Below are 19,540 nucleotides of genomic sequence, written 5' to 3'. Positions count from 1 at the left end.
TTACTTTTTTAGTAGTCTTTTCTGATTGTTGTGTGGAGTACCTTGAATTGTCATTTCCTTTGCAACTCTCTTGAACAGGCAATAAAATAGAGCTAAGAGATGTTAGCTACATAATCACTACCATTACCATTCTTATATTTAAAGTAAAAGTCCTGTCTGATGTGATTGCTTGCTTCTCAATGGACCAAAAAGTCAATTAATCAAAGAACCTATAAAAAATGGTATATGATACCTTAAAAGCTTTTTAATTCTTAAATCATATATGCACATTTATTTGCTAGTTTTGATGTAAGTCTAAGGGTGTGTCTTTGAGCATGGATCCAAGAATGGTGTTTTCTTTTTCTTGCATAATCTGTACTCAGATGAATCTCCTGCAGTTTCTATTTTTGGATTCTTTGAAGTAGAGCATGATATTAGATATGTATGATGCAATTTTTTTAACTTTTTATTTTGAAATAATTTATAGATTCAGATGAAGTTGCAAAGAAAGTAGAGACGTCACTGTATACTCTTCATCCAGATTCTCCCAGTGGTTACATCTTATGTAACTATCAGTACAATATCAAAATCAGGAAATTGACATAGAGTGTGTGCAGAGTTCTGTGCCAATTGTGTAATCACACCACAAAGATTTCCTTCTTCTTGCCCCTCCATAGGTCACACCATCCTTCTCCCATCATCTCTGACCCCTGGCAGTCACTAATCTGTTTTCCATCTCTTTAATTTTGCCATTTTGAGAATGTCATATGGTATGTGACCTATTTTTTTTTTTTTAAAGATTTATTTATTTATTTGACAGAGAGGGAGAGAGAGATCACAAGTAGGCAGAGAGGCAGTCTCCCTGTGGAGCAGAGAGCCTGATGTGGGGCTCAGTCCCAAAACCCCAAGACTGTGACCTGAGCCGAAGGCAGAGGCTTAACCTTCTGAGCCACCCAGGCACCCGTAGTATGGTTTTGTTCAGAGTGTAAATGCCCTTGCAGTTCGTCAGAGTTGTTGAGTATACTAATAATTCGAATCATTTATTTGTCTCTTCTAATCACTTTACAATGAGTAAAGATAAAAGTTAAATTTTAAAATTAAAATTGTTAAATGTATATATTGTTACTTTATGCTTAGGATATCAGTAGATTAAAGAACATAAACATGATCATCTTGGAAAATTCTATTCTCAGGTTTTCCAGTTGACAGATGAGATGTAGAAATTAAAGAATTTTATAAATACAGGTAACTTAATATTCATAATGACGTCTTCTGATTACTTTCTTATCTGTAGGATAGGTAGCATAGCTCACATTTTTATTCATGATTTTGGTTATTTGTATTTTCTCTATATTTTGGATTAATCTTGTCAAGGATTTATACATTTTGTTAGTCTTTTTAAAAAAATTTACTTTTGCGGGGCGCCTGGGTGACTCAGTGGGTTAAGCCTCTGCCTTCTGCTCAGGACATGATCTCAGGATCCTGGGAATGAGCCCCGCATTGGGCTCTGCTCATCAGGGAGTCTGCTTCCCTCTCTCTCTCTGCCTGCCTCTCTGCCTATTATGATCTCTGTATGTCAAATAAATAAAATCTTTAAAAAATTAACTTTTGGTTTTTAGAAAAGACTAATAATATTTATAAGGGAAAGATAATGAGGTTACCATCAGATCTAATCAGAAGACTTTTTTGGAGAAGAAAATTCGGTAACATATGTATGACTCCCAAGAAAAGTAAATGTGAGGCAAGGATGTTATGTTCTAGCAAAACTGACTTTTCAGGTAAAAAGGACACAACTTTATCAATTAATAAATACTGTTCCCATGAGCTCTTCCTAGAGAAGGATTCTAGAGAAGGATCTTTAGATGACTGAATGACTGTAGATTAACATGAAGTCTGATGGTGGTCATTACACCTGCAGTTATGTTTGGAACCTAGAATAAATGAATTTTAAAAGGGAGATAACATATAATAGCTGTCTGCTTAGACATGGTACATAGTATATCTGTTTTGCAGTACCTAATCTCTTAATCCTGTGCATTGAAGTTTTCACTTCAGTTGTATTTTTCATCTCTAGGTGTTCCATATGGATCCTTTTCATATCTTCCATTTCACTTGTTATCAGGTTCATAGTTTCCTATTTGTGAGCATCTGGATGTATCTATAATGAGCTTTTAATGTTCTTGTCTGCTAATTCCATCATCTCTATCACATCTGGATTTATTTCTCTTGATTGCTTCTGTCATTTGATTGCTTTGGTCATGGGGTGTGTTTGCATGCTAGGTAATTTTTTACTGAATGTTGGACATTGTATATATTACGTTGTTCTGTGCTGGATTTTGCTTTATTTCTTTAAAGAACATTAGTTTTGTTTGGGATTCAAGTAAGTTCGTTGGGATCAATTTAATTTTTTCGAAGCTTGATCCTCAGGTTTATTCAGGCTGATCTAGCACAAACTTCTAGTCATGCACTAATTTATCTACTTTCTTAGGACTCTTTCAAGTGGTGTGATAGGGGTCTTTTTCATTCTGGTTGATGGAAACAAGTTTTTCTCAGACTGGGAATCATGGGGATTCTGCCTTCTACTTTCTAGTGCTGCTTTTCCCAGCCTTGGTAGTTTTCTCAGCCCATGCCCAAATCAGTATTTAGCCCAAGACTGAAGGGGTCCCCTCTGCCCATCTTTGGAGTTCACTCTTTCTCTGCAGATCCCCCTTCACCTGTTCCCTTGTCATTTTTTTTTTTTTTTAAAGATTTTATTTATTTGACAGAGAGAGAAACCACAAGTAGGCAGAGAGGCAGGCAGAGAGAGAGAGTGGAGGAAGCAGGCTCCCTGCAGAGCAGAGAGCCCGACATGGGGCTTGATCCCAGGATCCTGGGATCATGACCCGAGCGGAAGGCAGAGGCTTTAACCCACGGAGCCACCCAGGCGCCCCTTCCCTTGCCATTTTAACCTACTTATAGCTGATGTGTCTCGTTGGCTCTTGGCTCTATTTTGGTTCCCCTTTCCCGTGATGGATCCTGGAAGCTGCTTCTAGGCAGTAAGCTTGGGCAGTTGTAGGGCTTCATTCATTGCCCTTCTTAGGGATCATAGCTCTGGGCTGCAGTATATTTTGTTTGATTTTCTAGTTCATTTTAGTGTAGAGGTAATTCATAAAGAAGTTAATCCCTCATAGGCAGAAGCAGCACAGGATTTCCTAGTCTGCTTTTCATCTCATTCAGTGTTCTTAATTATAGTTAATGTATTTTTTGGTTCTCAAATTTCCGTGGTTTCGTTTAAATGAATTTTAATAATGTATAGTTACTTATAGTTACTATAAGGTATAGTTTAGTGAGATGCATCTATTTTAAATGTTTTGTTTCAAGTGTTTTTTTTTTTAAATTTTTTTAAACTTACCATGTTCTGGTTTCATTGACTATGTCTCTCTTCCCTCTGGGTTGACACCTAGCATGCCCATTGGTGACCCTTCCATTTCAGTCTTGAATGTAATGTTACACAACAGGGTGTGGGTTACCGCATCCCAGCTGCTACCATGGAGCCAGTGATATAGGCTACAAGGTGCTGGGGAGTAGGAGTTAGCTCCTCATGGACTGAACATTCACCTCTTTGCAAGGACTGATAAGGGCACTGGTATTTTAATTCTTTTTTTTTTCTTCCCCCCTTGGACTATTCCTTGATTTCTTCTTATAAAACTTATATAAGAGTCCCACGTGCTTAGTGAATGTGCCTAGTAGACAACTTTCTGTATCTTCTGTTCACTGTGGAGTAGGGGCCAGTGCAGTAAAATAGGAGTCAGCAAACTTTCTGTAAAGAGCTAGATAGCAAATATTTCTGTGAGTCTTCTGTTCTTTGTAACAATTACTTAACTCTGCTGTTGTCATGCCATAGACAATACATAAACAACTGTGTCTGAGTTCTAGTAAAGCTTTATAAATACTGAACTTTGAATGTCATAATTTTCATGTGTTACAAAATATTTTCCTTGATTATTTTTCAACCACTGAAAAATTCAACAACCATTCTTAGCTCAGGGGCCATATGAAATTAGATGGTGGGCCAGATTTGGCCTGTAGTCTAGGCCTTAGTTTGCTTACCCATGTGGTAACATGTTGTGTCTTGTGCGTCGTGTGTTCTCTTGTCCCCTCTTCCCTGCCTCCCACTGCTCTGGGCTGGTGTCTGCCAAGTAAATCCATTGCTTAGGCTCTCCTTTTGAGGACAAGTCCATTTCTGTATTTCTGTCTTCTGCATCTACTCTTGATCTGTTTTTGTTGTCTTCTATATATTTTTTTCATTTTTCTGTCATATCATCTTGCCTTACCCATTATTATTTTTGTTTGAGTTTCAGATACTATATATGACAAATTACTGTGATCATTTGAGGCCCTGGGTGACAGTTTCCTCCTCTGGAGGAGATCTACCAATCAAACAGCACTAACAGTCCCAGGTCACTGCAGTGCAGTTGGGGGCTGAGATGATTAAAAACTGGGCTTCTTCCCTAGGAAGGCCATCTGCTTCTACCTCACCCCTACCTACTTCTGGTATGTGGCCCTTTGAAGGTTAATTCAAAGCATGGTGTGTTTAACAGGCCTTTCCCCCATGAGGACCCTGTCTGAATCCTGTCCCTCAGCAGCTCTGCTCAGTTCTTGGTCTTAGCTATGCTCACAGAATTGTCAGGTGCCTCTCAGGAAAGCAGCCTTAGGTTCTTTGTGCTGTACTCCTCTCTTGGGTCTCAGGCTTTCTATTCCTAACCACCCTATGTCTTAAAACAGAGATAGTTTATGTTTCTGTCTGACCTCCCCAGTTGCTTAAGAAACCTGTTCTTAAAATTTTTTTGGAGTTGATATGTTGTCCTGTGTTTAACAGATACTTGTTATTTTTCTGCTAGGCTGGGAAAAAAAGCCAGAAATCTTTACTTTAGTATCTGTAAGTATTTGAACAGATTACATATCAGGCATGTTTTAAAGATAAGTAAAATATGTGGAACATAAGGAATAACATGGAGGACATTAGGAGAAGAAAAGGAAAAGTGAATTGGGGGAAATTGGAGTGGGAGATGAGCCATGAGAGACTGTGGACTCTGAGAAGCAAACTGAGGGTTTTAGAGGGGAGGCTGGTGGGTTGTGTGAGCCTGGTGGTGGTTATGAAGGAGGGCATGTATTGCATGGAGCACTGGATGTGGTACATAAACAATGAATCTTGGAACACTGAAAAAATAAAGTAAAACGTTTTCTAACCTATAAGTTAATCAAAATGTCATTTAAGCGTTTGGTATATTCTATTTTGGATTCTGTTACATGATTATACAGTTCTGAAGTAATCATTTTGTCTATTTTTTAAAAATATTTTATTTTTGGGCACCTGGGTGGCTCAGTGGGTTAAAAAGCCTCTGCCTTCGGCTCATGTCATGGTCCCAGGGTCGAGCCCCACATCGGGCTCTCCGCTCAGTGGGGAGCCTGCTTCCTCCTCTCTCTCTGCTGGCCTCTCTGTCTACTTGTGATCTCTCTCTATCAAATAAATAAATTAAAAAAATATATTTTATTTTTAAGTAATTTCTACACCCAACATGGGGTTTGAACTTACAACCCCAAGACCAAGAATGGCACACTCTATTGACTGAGCCAGGCAGGCACCCTCTGAAGTAGTCATTTTAATAGACTAACCCTTGCCCAATCCTGTTTAGTGTTTAAGTGTCAGTAGCACCAGCAGTAGTAGTGGGGGATTCATTGGCTCTCCCAGGCCTTTTTCGTGCATGTGTGGGTGAATGTTATGGTGTTGGTGAGAGAAGAACAAGCTTGGGCATAAGGCTTTTTTCCAAATCCTTCAGCCTCAGTATTGTGTGATCCTGGTCAAATAATCGAGCCTCTGAGTTTGAGTTTACTGTCCCTTAGAACTGGGCCTGTTAATACTCCTCTTATTGTCTGCTTTACAGGGTGAAAATGACTTTATCTGCTATGTCATTTTAGAGGTATAAAGTAAGACTGTGAGAAGAAATTGGAAAAGGAATCTAAGACCAAGTAAACTAATTAGAAGCATCTGGATTCTGTCTAAAAACAGTTAAAATTTAATACCCATTGGGTATTTTTAAATGTAAGTTAGCTATTAAAGAAGACAAGTTTGGGGTGCCAGGGTGGCTCAGTCTTTAAGCATCTGCCTTCGGCTCAGATCTTGATCTCAGGGTCCTGGGATCTAGCCCAGGACAGGCTTCCTGCTCTGCTGGAAGCCTGCTTCTCACTCTCCCTCCCCTACTCCCCCGCTTCTCCCTCTCCCACTCCGCTCTCTTGCTGTCTCTCTCTCTGTCAAATAAATAAATAAAATCTTAAAAAAAAAAAAGAGGACAAGTTCATAATTGTTGTACAGATACTCTTAAATTCACAGATTGCTAATTTTTATTTCCTGTACAGGCTGTTCTTACAGTGCTGTGTATATTTTTGATTTCCTGGCTTTCTCTTTGGGATTCTGTGCTTTCTTCCATTGCTCTGGAATGCTTTCCCCTAAGCTTCATCTTTGCCTTCCTCATCCTAGCTCTTTCATTCCCTCCTCCAGGGAGCCTTGCTTTGTTGCCTTAGTAATGTTCCTCTTTACTCAAATCCTTAAGATGCCCAGACCATTATGCTTTAAATGGTGTTTATTCAGGTCCATGGCTCATTTACATCTTTGTGTCCTCAGTTCCTAGGAGGCTTCTACAGTATGTGTCCCTCCAGATACCCAGGCTCCACCTTCCACACAGCTTCTGCTCTACTTTTCTTCCTCTTGACATGATAGTAACAATTCTTGTTTCCACATAAACTGGGCTTCTTCCTTGGCTTATTCTTTAATTCATGTTTGTTTTTCTTTTTTTTGCTCTAAACACCAATGTTATTCATCCTGGACTGTATACAAAAACACTGATAGAGGCACCTCATGGGTAATCCCAATGTGCAATCAGGGTTGAGGATGTTGGTTACTCTTTCTCTTTGGACATTTGCATTTCCACCAGGTCACGGTCTATATCCCATTTGCTGGTGACTCCAGATTTGAATCTCTAATTCCTAATTAGTGTCCTAATTCCTGACACTAAGAACTGGATTTGTATTTGCAGTGTGTGTGTGTGTGTGTGTGTGTACACACATATGTATATACATATGTGGCTATGCGTATGAGTGTATGCAGGTGTGAGTGGGGAGAGGTTCTCCAAGCTCATGTTCATAGTGCAAATCTGAATCGTTAACACTGAGCTGGTTCTTTTTTATCTGATTGTGTTCCCTGTCTCCTTTCTTTTCACATCTGATCTGTCTCATTTGATCTGAAATGTCTTAGGTACTTTCCTTATCTTGGCTTAGGCTGTCACCCTTTTTGGGGGAGACTCTTGGCAGAGGCCTCCTAAATTCTTTTCTGTTTCTAGTTTCTTCCTCTGCCTCCATATGTTGCACTGATACTGAATTATGCTTTACATTATGCTCATTTATTCCCTGGACCATCTAAAGATGGCATATAACTGCCAGGGTACAGCACACATGGGGCTGTTTAGTCTGGTTCCTATTTGCCTCACATCCTTATGTGGTTGTGTGGGAACTGGATTGAACCCTAGCAGTATTAGCTCTCCTCTTATCTGAATGAGCAAATGAGCCAAGCTTTTCCATTCCCTCACTAAAACACAAGGGGTGATGAATGTTTGTGCCTCACTCTTTACTTTTTCCCTGCCAGTTGATACTTTTATCAAGAGTCCTATGTTTTAGTTCTAAGTGTGTTTATGGCAATTATCTTGTTAGTGAGGTGAACAAATAAAATATGTGTGCTGAAAGAAAGCGGTTGCTTTAATGAAAACTAAGTTGGATGCTGAATTGGGTTATTTGTTATGTTAAAAGCTACTGGCCATAAATTTAGCAGCTTAAAAGAACTCATGTTTATTCTCTTTCCCAGTTTCTGTGGGTCAGGAGTCTGGCCAAGGCTTAGCAGGGTCTTTTGCTTTGGGTCTAACAGGCTGCATGTAGTCAGGGTGTCAGCCATGCTGTGCTGTTTTCTGGGGTCTCATTGGGTGCTCCTTGGTAGAATTTAGTCCCTTGCAGTTTGGGAACTGAAGTCATGGGCTCCTAGATGCTACCCCTCTGCATAGGTAGCCCATGGCAGCTCACCTCTTTGTGACTGTAGAAAATGTCTCTTCTGGATGGCCCCTATATTTTAAGGGCTTTCACCTGATTAAGTAAGGCCTCAGGATAATCTTCCTTTTGATAACTAGAAATCAACAGTTGTGGGACGCTAATTATATATGAGAAGTTCCTTTACCTTTGCCATAGATGGAAACAAAACCTGGTCACAGGTGTGATGTCCCATTTTATTCTCCATGAGTCTTATCCACACTCAGAGGGCATTACACAGAGTATGTGTGAACCAGGGGATGAGGATCTTAAGGGCTGTCTTATTGTTTTATTTACTACATGGGCTTTGGATAAAAGTGAGATGCTAAAAAAGTTACTTGAACAGGTTAGGTAAAAGAGAACTATAAAGGATTGGGGAAAATGTCTTAAAAGTCTAGAGGAATTCTATATTGAAATTACTGACAGAGTGCCCTTTAATTCTTGCTACATTTAAAGAACTGGAGGAGTGTCTGGGTGGCTCACTAGGTTAAGTATCTGCCTCTGGCTCAGGTCATGATTTTGGGGTCCAAGGATTGAGTCCAACATTGGTCTTTCTACTCAGCAGGGAGTCTGCTTCTTCCCCTCCTCTGCTTGTGCTTGCATGCTCTCTTTTTCTCTCTCAAACAAATAAAATCTTAAAAAAAAAAAAAAAAAAGTAAAGAAATGGAGACTGGAAATAGTGGATGCTTCATAAGGGTGGTGCATGCTGGAATGATAACAAGGAATGAGTTAGTGGACTTAAAAATAAAGGAAAGGTGCTGGCCTTTCGTTAAAAGATGGCCAAACAGATGTGCCTATTTTAGTCAAAAGTGTTTTATATTTCTGATAAGACGGCTTCTGTTGTACCTACACTTTTCAGAATGGATGCCTCATCTGGGTGTCTACCGTGCCCCTGCCCTCGTTGGCTGCTTGCTCTGGGGAGCCTTTTCTTACTCCAATACTGACAAGTGAGAGTACTTCTGTTTTGTTTTTTTCTTTGAATATTAGTGTGGACTCATGTTTTTATTTACTTTTGCAGTCCACTGCAGTTATGTATTTTGATGCTCAAATTGTTTTAATTTTGGCCAGTAGAATTCCCATAAGGCCTTACAAAGCTTTTTTTGGGGTGGGGGTGCAAACACAAAATATTCTAGGCTCATCTTGTTTGCCCTGACCATGACATCAGCCTTTTTTCTCCCAAGAGCCCAGGTTTTGTTTACTAGAAAGTGAGACTTAAAAACTGATGTCTGGGGGTGGGGCCTGGGTGGCTCAGTGGTTTAAACCTCTGCCTTCGGCTCAGGTCATGATCCCAGGGTCCTGGGATCGAGCCCTGCATCAGACTCTCTGTTCAGCAGGGAGTCTGCTCTCCCCCCCCCCGCCTGCTTCTCTGCCTACTTCTGATTTCTTTCTGTCAAATAAATAAATAAAATCTTTAAAAAAAACAAAAAACTGATGTCTGGATTCTGGGTGTACTCATTACTCTCAGAGTGTCTGTCATTCATCCTGGGTCCTTCCCAAGCAGATATGTTCAAATGTAGTCCAATTTGTTCTTAAAAAAATGTCCTTGGTTTTTTATTTCTTTTACTATTAAAACCTTTGTTTCTAATAACACTAAGATAACTATTATAAACATATGTTTTATTTTGTTAACATTGCTGTATCACACAATATATATGAGATAGTTCTAAGATTTTAATATCAATACTATGATTATCAGTAAGACCAGTGAATAATGTTGAAGATATTTTTCCCTTAGAGTATATTTGACTGAAGATGTATAATTGAAAAGATCCCTGAAATACTTTTCTCTGTGATAAACATAGGTTAATTTGCTTGTTGCCAGTTGTAGATTTTTCCTTTATATGATTTAATTTGAATTTTTGAAGATGAAAATTATTTATATGTTTTAGAAGTAAAAATACATAAAGTTTACTCAAAATCTTTTGTTAATCTCTGGTGCCCATGTTCCTCTGTCACAGGTGTCTCTCTATAGGTAATCATTATTATTTGTTTCTGGTTTATCTTTCTAGGGCACATGTGCATGCCTTTTTTCTTGTATCTATGCAAAACTAGCATTGTTTATATACTATTATGCACTGTGCCTTTTTCACTTAATTATATTTTTTGGGATGATTTTTATTAAACGTTAATGATTGAATAAATGAGAGGAAATGAGTTGTTTTCTTAATATATCATTCTTTAAGAATTGCACTCTATGATTGTTCTGTAAGTTTATGTTATTTATCATTACCAGCTTGCATTCACAAGAGATGGGCTCTGTGGCTTGTGGAATGAAATGGTTAAAGATGGGGAAATTGTATATACGGGAACAGAATTAAACCAGAATGGAGAGCTTCCTCCTAGAAAAGGTAAGTACCTTTTATTAGTAGTTTTCATTTTGTAGAGACCTTTATAAGTTATATTTTATAGAAATTTTGGAATATGCAATAGGAATAGGAGTGTCTAAGCATAATTCTGAAATTTTGTTTTCATTTTGGAGATTGTTGTCCACATTGTAGTTAACATTATGAGCCACTTGGATTTCATTGCTCTTTGTGAATGAGGGTCTTCCTGTTGCAAAGCTACTTTGGTGTGGTGTCCTTCCCAGTTAATATTTTTTCTTTTAAGTTTTATAATAAATCTTGTCTTGACTAATTATAAATAGTGATTATTTTAAGATTCAGTGGAAATAGTTATTCTTGATATTTGTATCACTCTCCTGTGGCAACATAGAAAACACTTTTTGGAAGCCTTTGGCCTGTGGACTGCACTTCACCCCTTATTTTATTTAATCTTATATTCTTCACAGGGAAATACCAGTAAATACTCTTGTGTAGGTGAAGTCAGCAAGACTCTTTTTTTTGTTTTTTTAATTTCTTTTCAGCATAACAGAATTCATTGTTTTTGCACCACACCCAGTGCTCCATGCAATTCGTGCCCTCCTTAATACCCACCACCTGGCTCCCCCAAGAGCAAGACTTTCAATCACAATTCATTTGCTCTTGATTTTGGCCATGAGACAGAAACTGTTGAGCTTTTAAAAAGAAATGGATGGTTGTACCCACCCTGGACCTGCCTCACAAAAAACAGACTGGATTATAGTCTTAGACTTTTTCAAGTGACTGTTTCTTATTAACACCTCATTTAGGGATTTTATATTTATTATTTTGAGGGAATGTAGTATATGAAAAAAGGAAAGCTAAAGAGGCTACTAAAAGATACGCTAAGCTTATTTTTTGTTTTTGTCTAGGTCGGCCTTGTATGAAGAATTAAGTAGGAACTTTTTTATTTATTATAAACCTTTTCAGTCTATGCAGATAGTAGAAATGATAATCCTCAGTACTTTGCTTAGCTGTTACATGTTTTCTTGAAAGTATTTTCTCATTAGTTCCTTTAATCCTCACCTCTACCAAGAAACAGAACCCACAGTTTGCACAAATAACGGGAGCAGAGCTGGAAATTGAAGCCAGGCCTCTTGAGAAAATGTCACTGCTATTTCTGTTATACTATAACTAATTTATTGACATTAGGATCAACATTTTATAGTTCCATGGAGCTTATGACTTCATATTACATATAAATATGGTAATTGTTTGGAGGTTTTTGTATGTGTGTGGCATCTAGTCAGTACTCTTTATGTGTTTTAATTTTAAGAGCTCAAAGATAAGTTTTTGATTTTTTTTTCTTTTTGGAACAGGAATGTTTCCATTATATTCTGTGCTGATTGGCAGCTTTCCTGCTGGTTTTATAGCTTTCTTTGGAGGTTGTAAAAAAGCATTAAATGTGGACTTTCTCCCGTAATAAGTCATGATTATGGGCAAAAAAAGGCATCCATATACCAGGATGTGTTATAACGGAGGACAAAGACCCTGTGAGTCACCTATATGCAGGGTGGGAGCATCTTAGGCGTGGAGTGTTGGTTGAAGTTTGAGCAACAGTTACAGAGACCTGGTTTGTGCTTGACGGATAGTGTTGTTTGGGGTCATAGAAGAGAAGTGGGCACTGGCCTCCAAGTGGAGAATTGTGGAAATCAGAACAGGCAGTGGCTGCTTAGGGGTGACAGGAAAGAGAGCAGGGAGCAAGAAACGGCAGAGGTGGGTTGTGTCATACTGGAGTGAAATGTATTCTTTCACATTCCCTGTTGCATCTAAATCCTGGGAAGTATGTATGTTCATGCAGTGGACACATTCTCCAAGTTTGAAAGCCATTGTACGGAGAGCCACAAGTATTAGGAAAGTTAATCAAGACTCTCTCCTGCAGTGGGAATTCCAAAGAATTAAATCTTGAACCCCTAGCCCAAGGCTTCTTAGCTTTTTTTTTTTTTTTTTTTTAAGATTTTTTTAATTTATTTGACAGACAGAGATCACAAGCAGGCAGAGAGGCAGGCAGAGAGAGAGAGGAGGAAGCAGGCTCCCTGCTAAGCAGAAAGCCCAATGCAGGGCTCGATCCCAGGACCCTGAGATCAGGGCCTGAATCGAAGGCAGAGGCTTTAACCCACTGAGCCACCCAGGCGCCCCAGCTTTTGTTGTTCTTTAGAGTCACCTGGAGGGATTGGTTAGATTCCCATGGCTGGCGTCACCTCCAGAGTCTCTGATTCCTTAGAGTTGTGATGGGGCCTGGGAATGTGCATTTCTAGCACATTTCCAAGTCCCTCTGATGAGGCCTGCTTTTCAAAGGCTGTGTCATGCTGTTTGTATAGGCACAGTCTATTGCATTAGGAGTTAGAGACATACAGGAAAGGAAAAAAGTCTCATGAGCGGCTTCAGAAATAAGACTATTAAAAAAACCCAACGATATTCTGAAGCAAATTAGATTTCCCTGGTAATTTTATTCCATCCTCCATAATTAATTCTTTTTTATTTATTTTATTCTTATTTTTTACATTTTATTTTTTTTCAGTGTTCCAAGATTCATTATTTATGCACCCCCCCCTTTTTTTTTTAAGAATTTTGTTTTATTTATTTGACAGAGACAAAGCGAGAGAGGGAATACAAGCACGGGGCGTGGAAGAGGGAGAAGCAGGCTTTCCGTCGAGCAGGGAGCCTCATGGTGGGACTCGATCCCAGGACCCTGGGTTCATGACCTGAGCTGAAGGCAGACACTTAACGAATGAGCCACCCAGGTGCCTCTCCATAATTAATTCTTGTTGCTTTGGATCTTGAGTCCTTGATGGAAGGCTTAAACCACCTCTGGGAGTCTGCCTAGTGTCTACTGGAAGGGGTGATGTCAGCTTCTGCGGGAGTCTGTTCCCTACAGGATTGGTAATTCCACTGAGGCTCTGTGTTTGTTCTTGTTTGTTGAAGACCCATTTTTGGCCTTTAACTTTGAAGGAAACAGGTAATACATAAAGCTCTGGTTAATTAATTATAGGTAGCACCAGTATCAGAATGGATAGGACTAAAGTTCTTGGCAGGGTGGGCTTCATGGCTGTGTGTGAGGATTTGGTTATTGTCCACCCCGGTGGTTAGAACATAGCAAGGGCAGTGAGGCATGGTTGCATCTCTAGGGCCTCTCACTGTACTGGGAACTGTAGAGTGTTTGCATAACATTATACTTTTATGAAATTAATCTAGGTACCTTAATTTTCTTTTTGTGATTTACTAGCTCTTCCCATATTTACAAACCTGGAACATAGGGAAACTTTAATGATAGTGGTGAGCTAATAGAGAAATAAGGAACATCCCAGCTCTAACTAATTTTATGTTCAGCCTTCCTCCTGCTTGTGAGCATTTCATCATGAATTCTGTGATATGGGAACCCATGTTTGTTATTCTGGTGATCTGGAAAGTGCCAAAGACCATTTGGATATAAAAACACCTTGATGATTTTTTAGTTCAGAATTTAGTATCTGATCCTGGGAAGATGGTATCAAACAGCTTCCAGGATAGGCTGACCTGGGCTTGAGAGAAAATGGCGTACTCTGACTTTTCCACGCTGACATGGGAGAGAGGAAGAGAGGAAGCCCAGTCTGTTAGTCAGTAAAAGGCTCACAGTTTTGTTTATTGATCAGCTTGTGAATTCTGACACATTTTTGCTGGTTTTGTAAACCAAGGCAGATAAATTTCATTTTCCCTGGAATCTTGTACATTTTACTGTATCTGCTCACTTGGCCCTTACCATCATCTTTCATATTCTGGTATAACTAGACATTTTTCTTTAAGACAAAAATGCTATCTTTTTTCCTTGGTAGAAACATTCATCATTTGCATATATATTTATATTTCTCTGCCGCATTCTTTCTGGTTTAATCTCAATCATCCGTATTACTTTTATCCAAATTAAGTAACTTCTAATTTAGATAATATTTTTTTCTGATATCAGATACGTGTTTTTCCACACCAGTCCTGTAATTCTCCTGCACCAACTGGGTGTCAAGCAGTTCAGTTCAATTTTAGAGTTAGCACAGGCCCTATGAATTTAAGTCTCAGTCCTACAAGATTGCGTTCACTTTCGGTGCCAGCCACAAATGGGATTCCCAGACTTCTCACACTTTTACCTGGCTGACTACAAATTCAGGGGTTCCATGACTCTTTAAAGGATCCATAATGCTCTAGAACCACTCAGAATGGAGGAAAACACTTTACTTATGTTTATTGAGTTATTATAAAGGATACAACTCAGGAACAGGCAAATGGAAAAGATGCATAGAGCAAGGAATGGGGAAGCTAATAGTTTATTTATGATCCACTTATCTAGAAGAGGTAAACTTACTTGTATACTGTCGGTGGGAATGTAAACTGGGGAAGGGGCTTGGAGCTTCTGTACCCTCTCTTGGTCCTTCTACTTCTCAGCACATCCGAGTGTCCCCAATCTGGAAACTCCCCAATCTGATAGTGCAGGAGTTTCTATAATTTAATGCCCAGCCTACCTCCCCTCTTGGAGGTCGGGAGGTAAGGCTGACAGCTCTTACTCTCTAATCACTTCTCCTTCCGGTGACTAGCCCACACTGAGGCTATCTAGTGGCTCTACCCCAAGTCAGCTCATTAGTATAAACTCTGGTGTGGTGGAAAGGGGTTTGTTAAGAATAACCAAAAACATGCCTATCCTCAGTAAATTCCAAGGGTTTTAGGAGCTCTGAGACCAAATATATATTTTTATTATACCACAGATTTAAAAAGGCAGGAAGTAGGTGTTAGAGCATTTTAGCAGAGCTCTGAAGTCCACATTATAAGACCCCCCCATCTTGCATGTTTAATGAACAAAAAGAATATGCTTATTAAGAGTTGCAAAGTGGGGGGTGCTTCGGGTGACTCAGTCAAGTAGCTGACTCTTGATTTCAGCATAGGTCATGATCTCAGGGTCCTGGGATTGAACCCTGTATGAGGCTCAGCACTAGGCCGGGAGTCTGCTTGAGGATTCTGTCTCCCTCTGCCCCTGTTCCTGGGCATGTGCTCTCTCTGTCTCTCTAACTCTTTCACATATCTCAATAAATCTTAAAAAAAAAAAAAAAAAAGAGTTGCAAAGTTGTTTTTTCATCCTGCTATTGTAGTAACAATCTGAGAGAAAAATATATGTGCTTCTGTTTATTAACCTGGTGGCTGATAAGCTAGAATTCTCTCTTAGCTTTAGTTCAGGGGTTCACAGATTAGCTATTGATTTAATCAATTTAATATTAGGACAAGTGTTGGGACGCCTGGGTGGCTCAGTTGGTTAAGCAGCTGCCTTCGGCTCAGGTCATGATCCCAGCGTCCTGGGATCGAGTCCCATATCAGGCTCCTTGCTCCGCAGGGAGCCTGCTTCTCCCTCTGACTCTGCCTTCCACTCTGTCTGCCTGTGCTCGCTCTCACTCTCTCTCTCTCACAAATAAATAAATAAAATCTTTAAAAAAAAAAATATTAGGACAAGTGTCTTCAAGTTAATGAAAGACTTGAATATTGTTTTTAAGCTAATACACTATAGAACAGCATAATTTTTGCTGTTATAAAAAAGTTTCTCAGGGGGTGCCTGGGTGGCTCAGTTGTTAAGCATCTGCCTTTGGCTCAGGTCATGATCCTGGGGTCCTGGGATCAAACCCTGCATTGGGATCCCCGCTCAGTGGGAAGCCTGCTTCTCCCTCTCCCACTCTCCTTGCTTGTATTTCTTCTCTTTCTGTTTCTCTCTCTGTCAAATAAATAAATAAAATCTTTAAAAAAAATAAAGAATAAAAAATAAAATGTACATTTAGGGCACCTGGGTGGCTCAGTTGTTAAGCGTCTGCCTTGAGCTCACGTCATGATCCCAGGGTCCCAGGATTGAGTCCCATATCAAGCTCCCTGCTCAGCCGGAACCCTGCTTCTCCCTCTCCCACTCCCCTTGCTTGTATTCCTTCTCTTGCTGTTTCTCTCTCTGTCAAATAAATAAGTAAAATCTTTTAAAAAAAAAGTTTGTCAGAATTTTATATTCAATTAGAGTGAGCCTATACTCTTACATTTTCACCCTCTTACACATACGAAAGTCATATCAGGTTTACTTGATGAGTAAAACTCATATAGAAGGTTTAGAAAAGTCCCTTGAGTAAACAAACCCAAGGTTTAGAAAACTTACATGCTCTGTTGTATGCCGTTGTGGTAGCACATCAGTGAATGGAATTAGAGCTGTTTTTAATCAGTATTATCTAGTCAGTCTAATTTCTGCAGAGAAATCAGGATTATGTGAATCCTGGGAATTAATGTGAATTCTGGGAAATCTGGATTATGTGAATCTGAATTCTATGTATAAAGGTGCTTCTGATTTAGCAGTTTCTAAGAGATTTTTTCCCTAAGAGATTTTTTTTCTTTTCCTTAGCTATGTTGAAATATAATGATACATTAAAATTTTGTAAGTTTAAGCTGTACAGTGTGATGATTTGAATGCCCACATACATTGTGAAATGATTACCCTAGTAAGGTTGCTTAACACCTCGATCACATAATTATTATTTTTTGTGTGTGTGGTGAGGACATTTAAGCATTATGCTCTTGGCAGATTTCAAGTAAACAAAACTCTATTGTTTTTTCTTTTTTCTTTTTCTTTTTTTTTTTTTTTAAAGATTTTATTTATTTAACATACAGAGATCACAAGTAGGCGGAGAGGCAGAGAGGAGGAAGCAGGTTCCCTGCTGAGCAGAGAGCTCTATGTGGGGCTCGATCCCAGGACCCTGGGATCATGACCCGAGCCAAAGGCAGAGGCTTTAACCCACTGAGCCACCCAGGCACCCCAACAAAACTCTGTTGTTAGCCATTGTCACTATAAGATACATTCGATCTCTGGAACTGATTCCTATTGTAATTGCAAGGTTATATCCTTTGACTAATATCTCCCCATTTCCCCCACTCCTGCAGCTCCTGGCTACCACCAATCTATTCCTTGTGAATTTACCTTTTCTAGATTCTACATATAAGTGGATCATACAGTGCTTGTCTTCCTCTGACTTATTTCACTTAGCATAATGTTCTTATCATCCATTGTTGTAAATGGCAGGATTTCCTTTTTTATGGCTGAGATAATATTCCATTCCACACCACATCTATCTTTATCCATTCATCTGTTGACACACTCTTAGGTTGTTTCCATTTCTTGGCTATTGGGAATAATGCTGCAATGAAATAAGGGGGTACAGATACCGTTTGAATTTGTTCATTTCCTTCAGATATACACCCAGGAGTGGTATTGTCAGATCATATGGTAGTTCTGTTTTTAGTTTTTTTGAGGAACTTCCATGCTGTTTTCCACAGTGGCTGTACCAGTTTACCTTCCCACCGATAGGGCACAATGTTTTCATTTCTGAGAGATTTTTTTCCCCCTCCTTAAAAGGCTGGCTACTGTTTAAGTATTAGAAGTTTCTTTGTTTTCTGGGCATTCTTGATTTCCATTTTATTAGATTTTGTAGGCCTTTATTATTCCTTTTAAAAGAATCAGAATAGGAGTACCAGTAGATTTAATAGACTTCATGGTTAATAATCCTTGCAAAGGTAAGAAAATACATACATACCTAGTGAAGGGTACTTGGAGTGGTATTTGATATCAAAGGTCTGTTTGACTATATAGGGTTTTCCATTGAATGAATCTGAAATATTTTTGTCCGATGTTTCACCATAGTCTCATCCACCCAAAACAAATCTGGTCAGCATATTAGTATCTAACCTTGCAGTGGCTATGAGGTGGGGGGGTACACAGACCCTGGGGCCTGCGGTGGGGTGGTGCTGCTCTTACCAGTCCAGGGCTCTGGGTGAGATATATGCTCTGTGCACTATCTGGGTGGTAAGAAGTACATTTCAACAAGTTTAAGATGCCTCAATAGTAAGATGTGCTGTTATTTATCACCAGGAGAGAATTTCACTGCCTATGAATCTGACTCATCCCATTTGGCATGCTGACTTTTGGGAAAGGTGCATCTCGGGATTGGTGAAAGACAGACCTACTTCATGGGGTTGAAGTTGATTATTGAATTGATTTATGGTGTGCATAGAACAGTACCTGGCTCCCAGTTTGTGCTGCTTAATAGTTTGTGATTCTCATAGTGGTGTATAAGTGCAGGCAGAAGTGTCAGTGTCCTGTCTGTTCATTAGTTCTTTTGTCTCTCTGAATCCCCTGTGCTGAGTACCTAGGGTGAATGATGTCCATGTTCCCATGTTAAATGAGTCAGCTGGTGAAGGGACATGTCTGCCTGAGAGACTGAAACTCCTGTTTTTGATTAGAGGAGGTGCAGCAAGAATGAATTCAAATTTTTTATATTACATATTTATTTCTAAGTTTAGTGTTAGACCTTTTAAACATTTTTATCTTATTAAAAGTATTTACACTGATGCCCAGATTATAGCCAGAATTTTTAGTAGAGTGAGTTCCTTCCCAATCTTGTTCTCCAGACACCACTTTTTTCCTGCTTCTTAGTAGTAGTATTACTAGTTTTAGAATATTTCCAGAGATGATATATGGACATATAAGTATATATATGTAACATGTACTTCATTTTAATAAAAATTAAAGTATTCCAGGATATGAGGTATATCATAATTTAGGAGAAATGTACAAAAATTTATCAGAGAGTTTCTCAATCTCTGTCCTTGACTTTAGTTTATCTTTCTTTGAAATCAGTAGATTTACTCCTCCTGTGCCCATCTGCGCTGAGTCAAGGAGAGATGAGTGTGTGGGTGAGAAGCACAACCCATATTGCAGTGGTCCTGTGGACTGTGGGTGGACTGCCTAGGATCATGGATCATCCTGAGCTGTGCTGCGGAATTGTAGCTTCTTCTTTGCTCCCTGTGTTAGCCATTCAGATCCTTCTCCACACCACAGTCTGTGGAACTTCTTTAAAAAGTACTCTCCTTCTGGGAGATGCGGTGAATTGTGCAACATGTGGGTCATTCATTCATTTGGTCATTGAGTCACAGTCTTATCCAGCTTGTCGGGTGTCCTCTTCTGTCAGTGAGGGTAGTTGTAGGTGCTAGGATCTGGTGGTGAATGAGCCAGGTATGCCCCCTGCTTTCCGGGAGCTTACATTGAAAGTGCGACAACC

The 19,540-nt window shown here is 39.3% G+C and overlaps 1 protein-coding gene across 9 annotated transcripts in view; it reads left to right on the top strand.

Moving 5' to 3' along the window:
• Window positions 1-19,540, top strand: part of HERC2 (HECT and RLD domain containing E3 ubiquitin protein ligase 2) — a 239,890-nt gene that overhangs the window by 3,455 nt on the left and 216,895 nt on the right. For all 9 annotated transcript variants that reach the window (XM_059180258.1, XM_059180255.1, XM_059180256.1 and 6 more), the window contains exon 3: window positions 10,322-10,436. In XM_059180258.1, coding sequence (XP_059036241.1) covers window positions 10,322-10,436 — 115 coding nt within the window. The remainder of the gene's footprint in view (window positions 1-10,321; window positions 10,437-19,540) is intronic.

This window comes from Mustela lutreola, chromosome 7 (genome assembly GCF_030435805.1).
Source record: "Mustela lutreola isolate mMusLut2 chromosome 7, mMusLut2.pri, whole genome shotgun sequence".
NCBI classification, from domain to species: Eukaryota; Metazoa; Chordata; class Mammalia; order Carnivora; family Mustelidae; genus Mustela; species Mustela lutreola.
The sequence above is the reverse complement of the archived record's forward strand: the minus strand, read 5'-3'. Positions and strand labels throughout refer to the sequence as shown.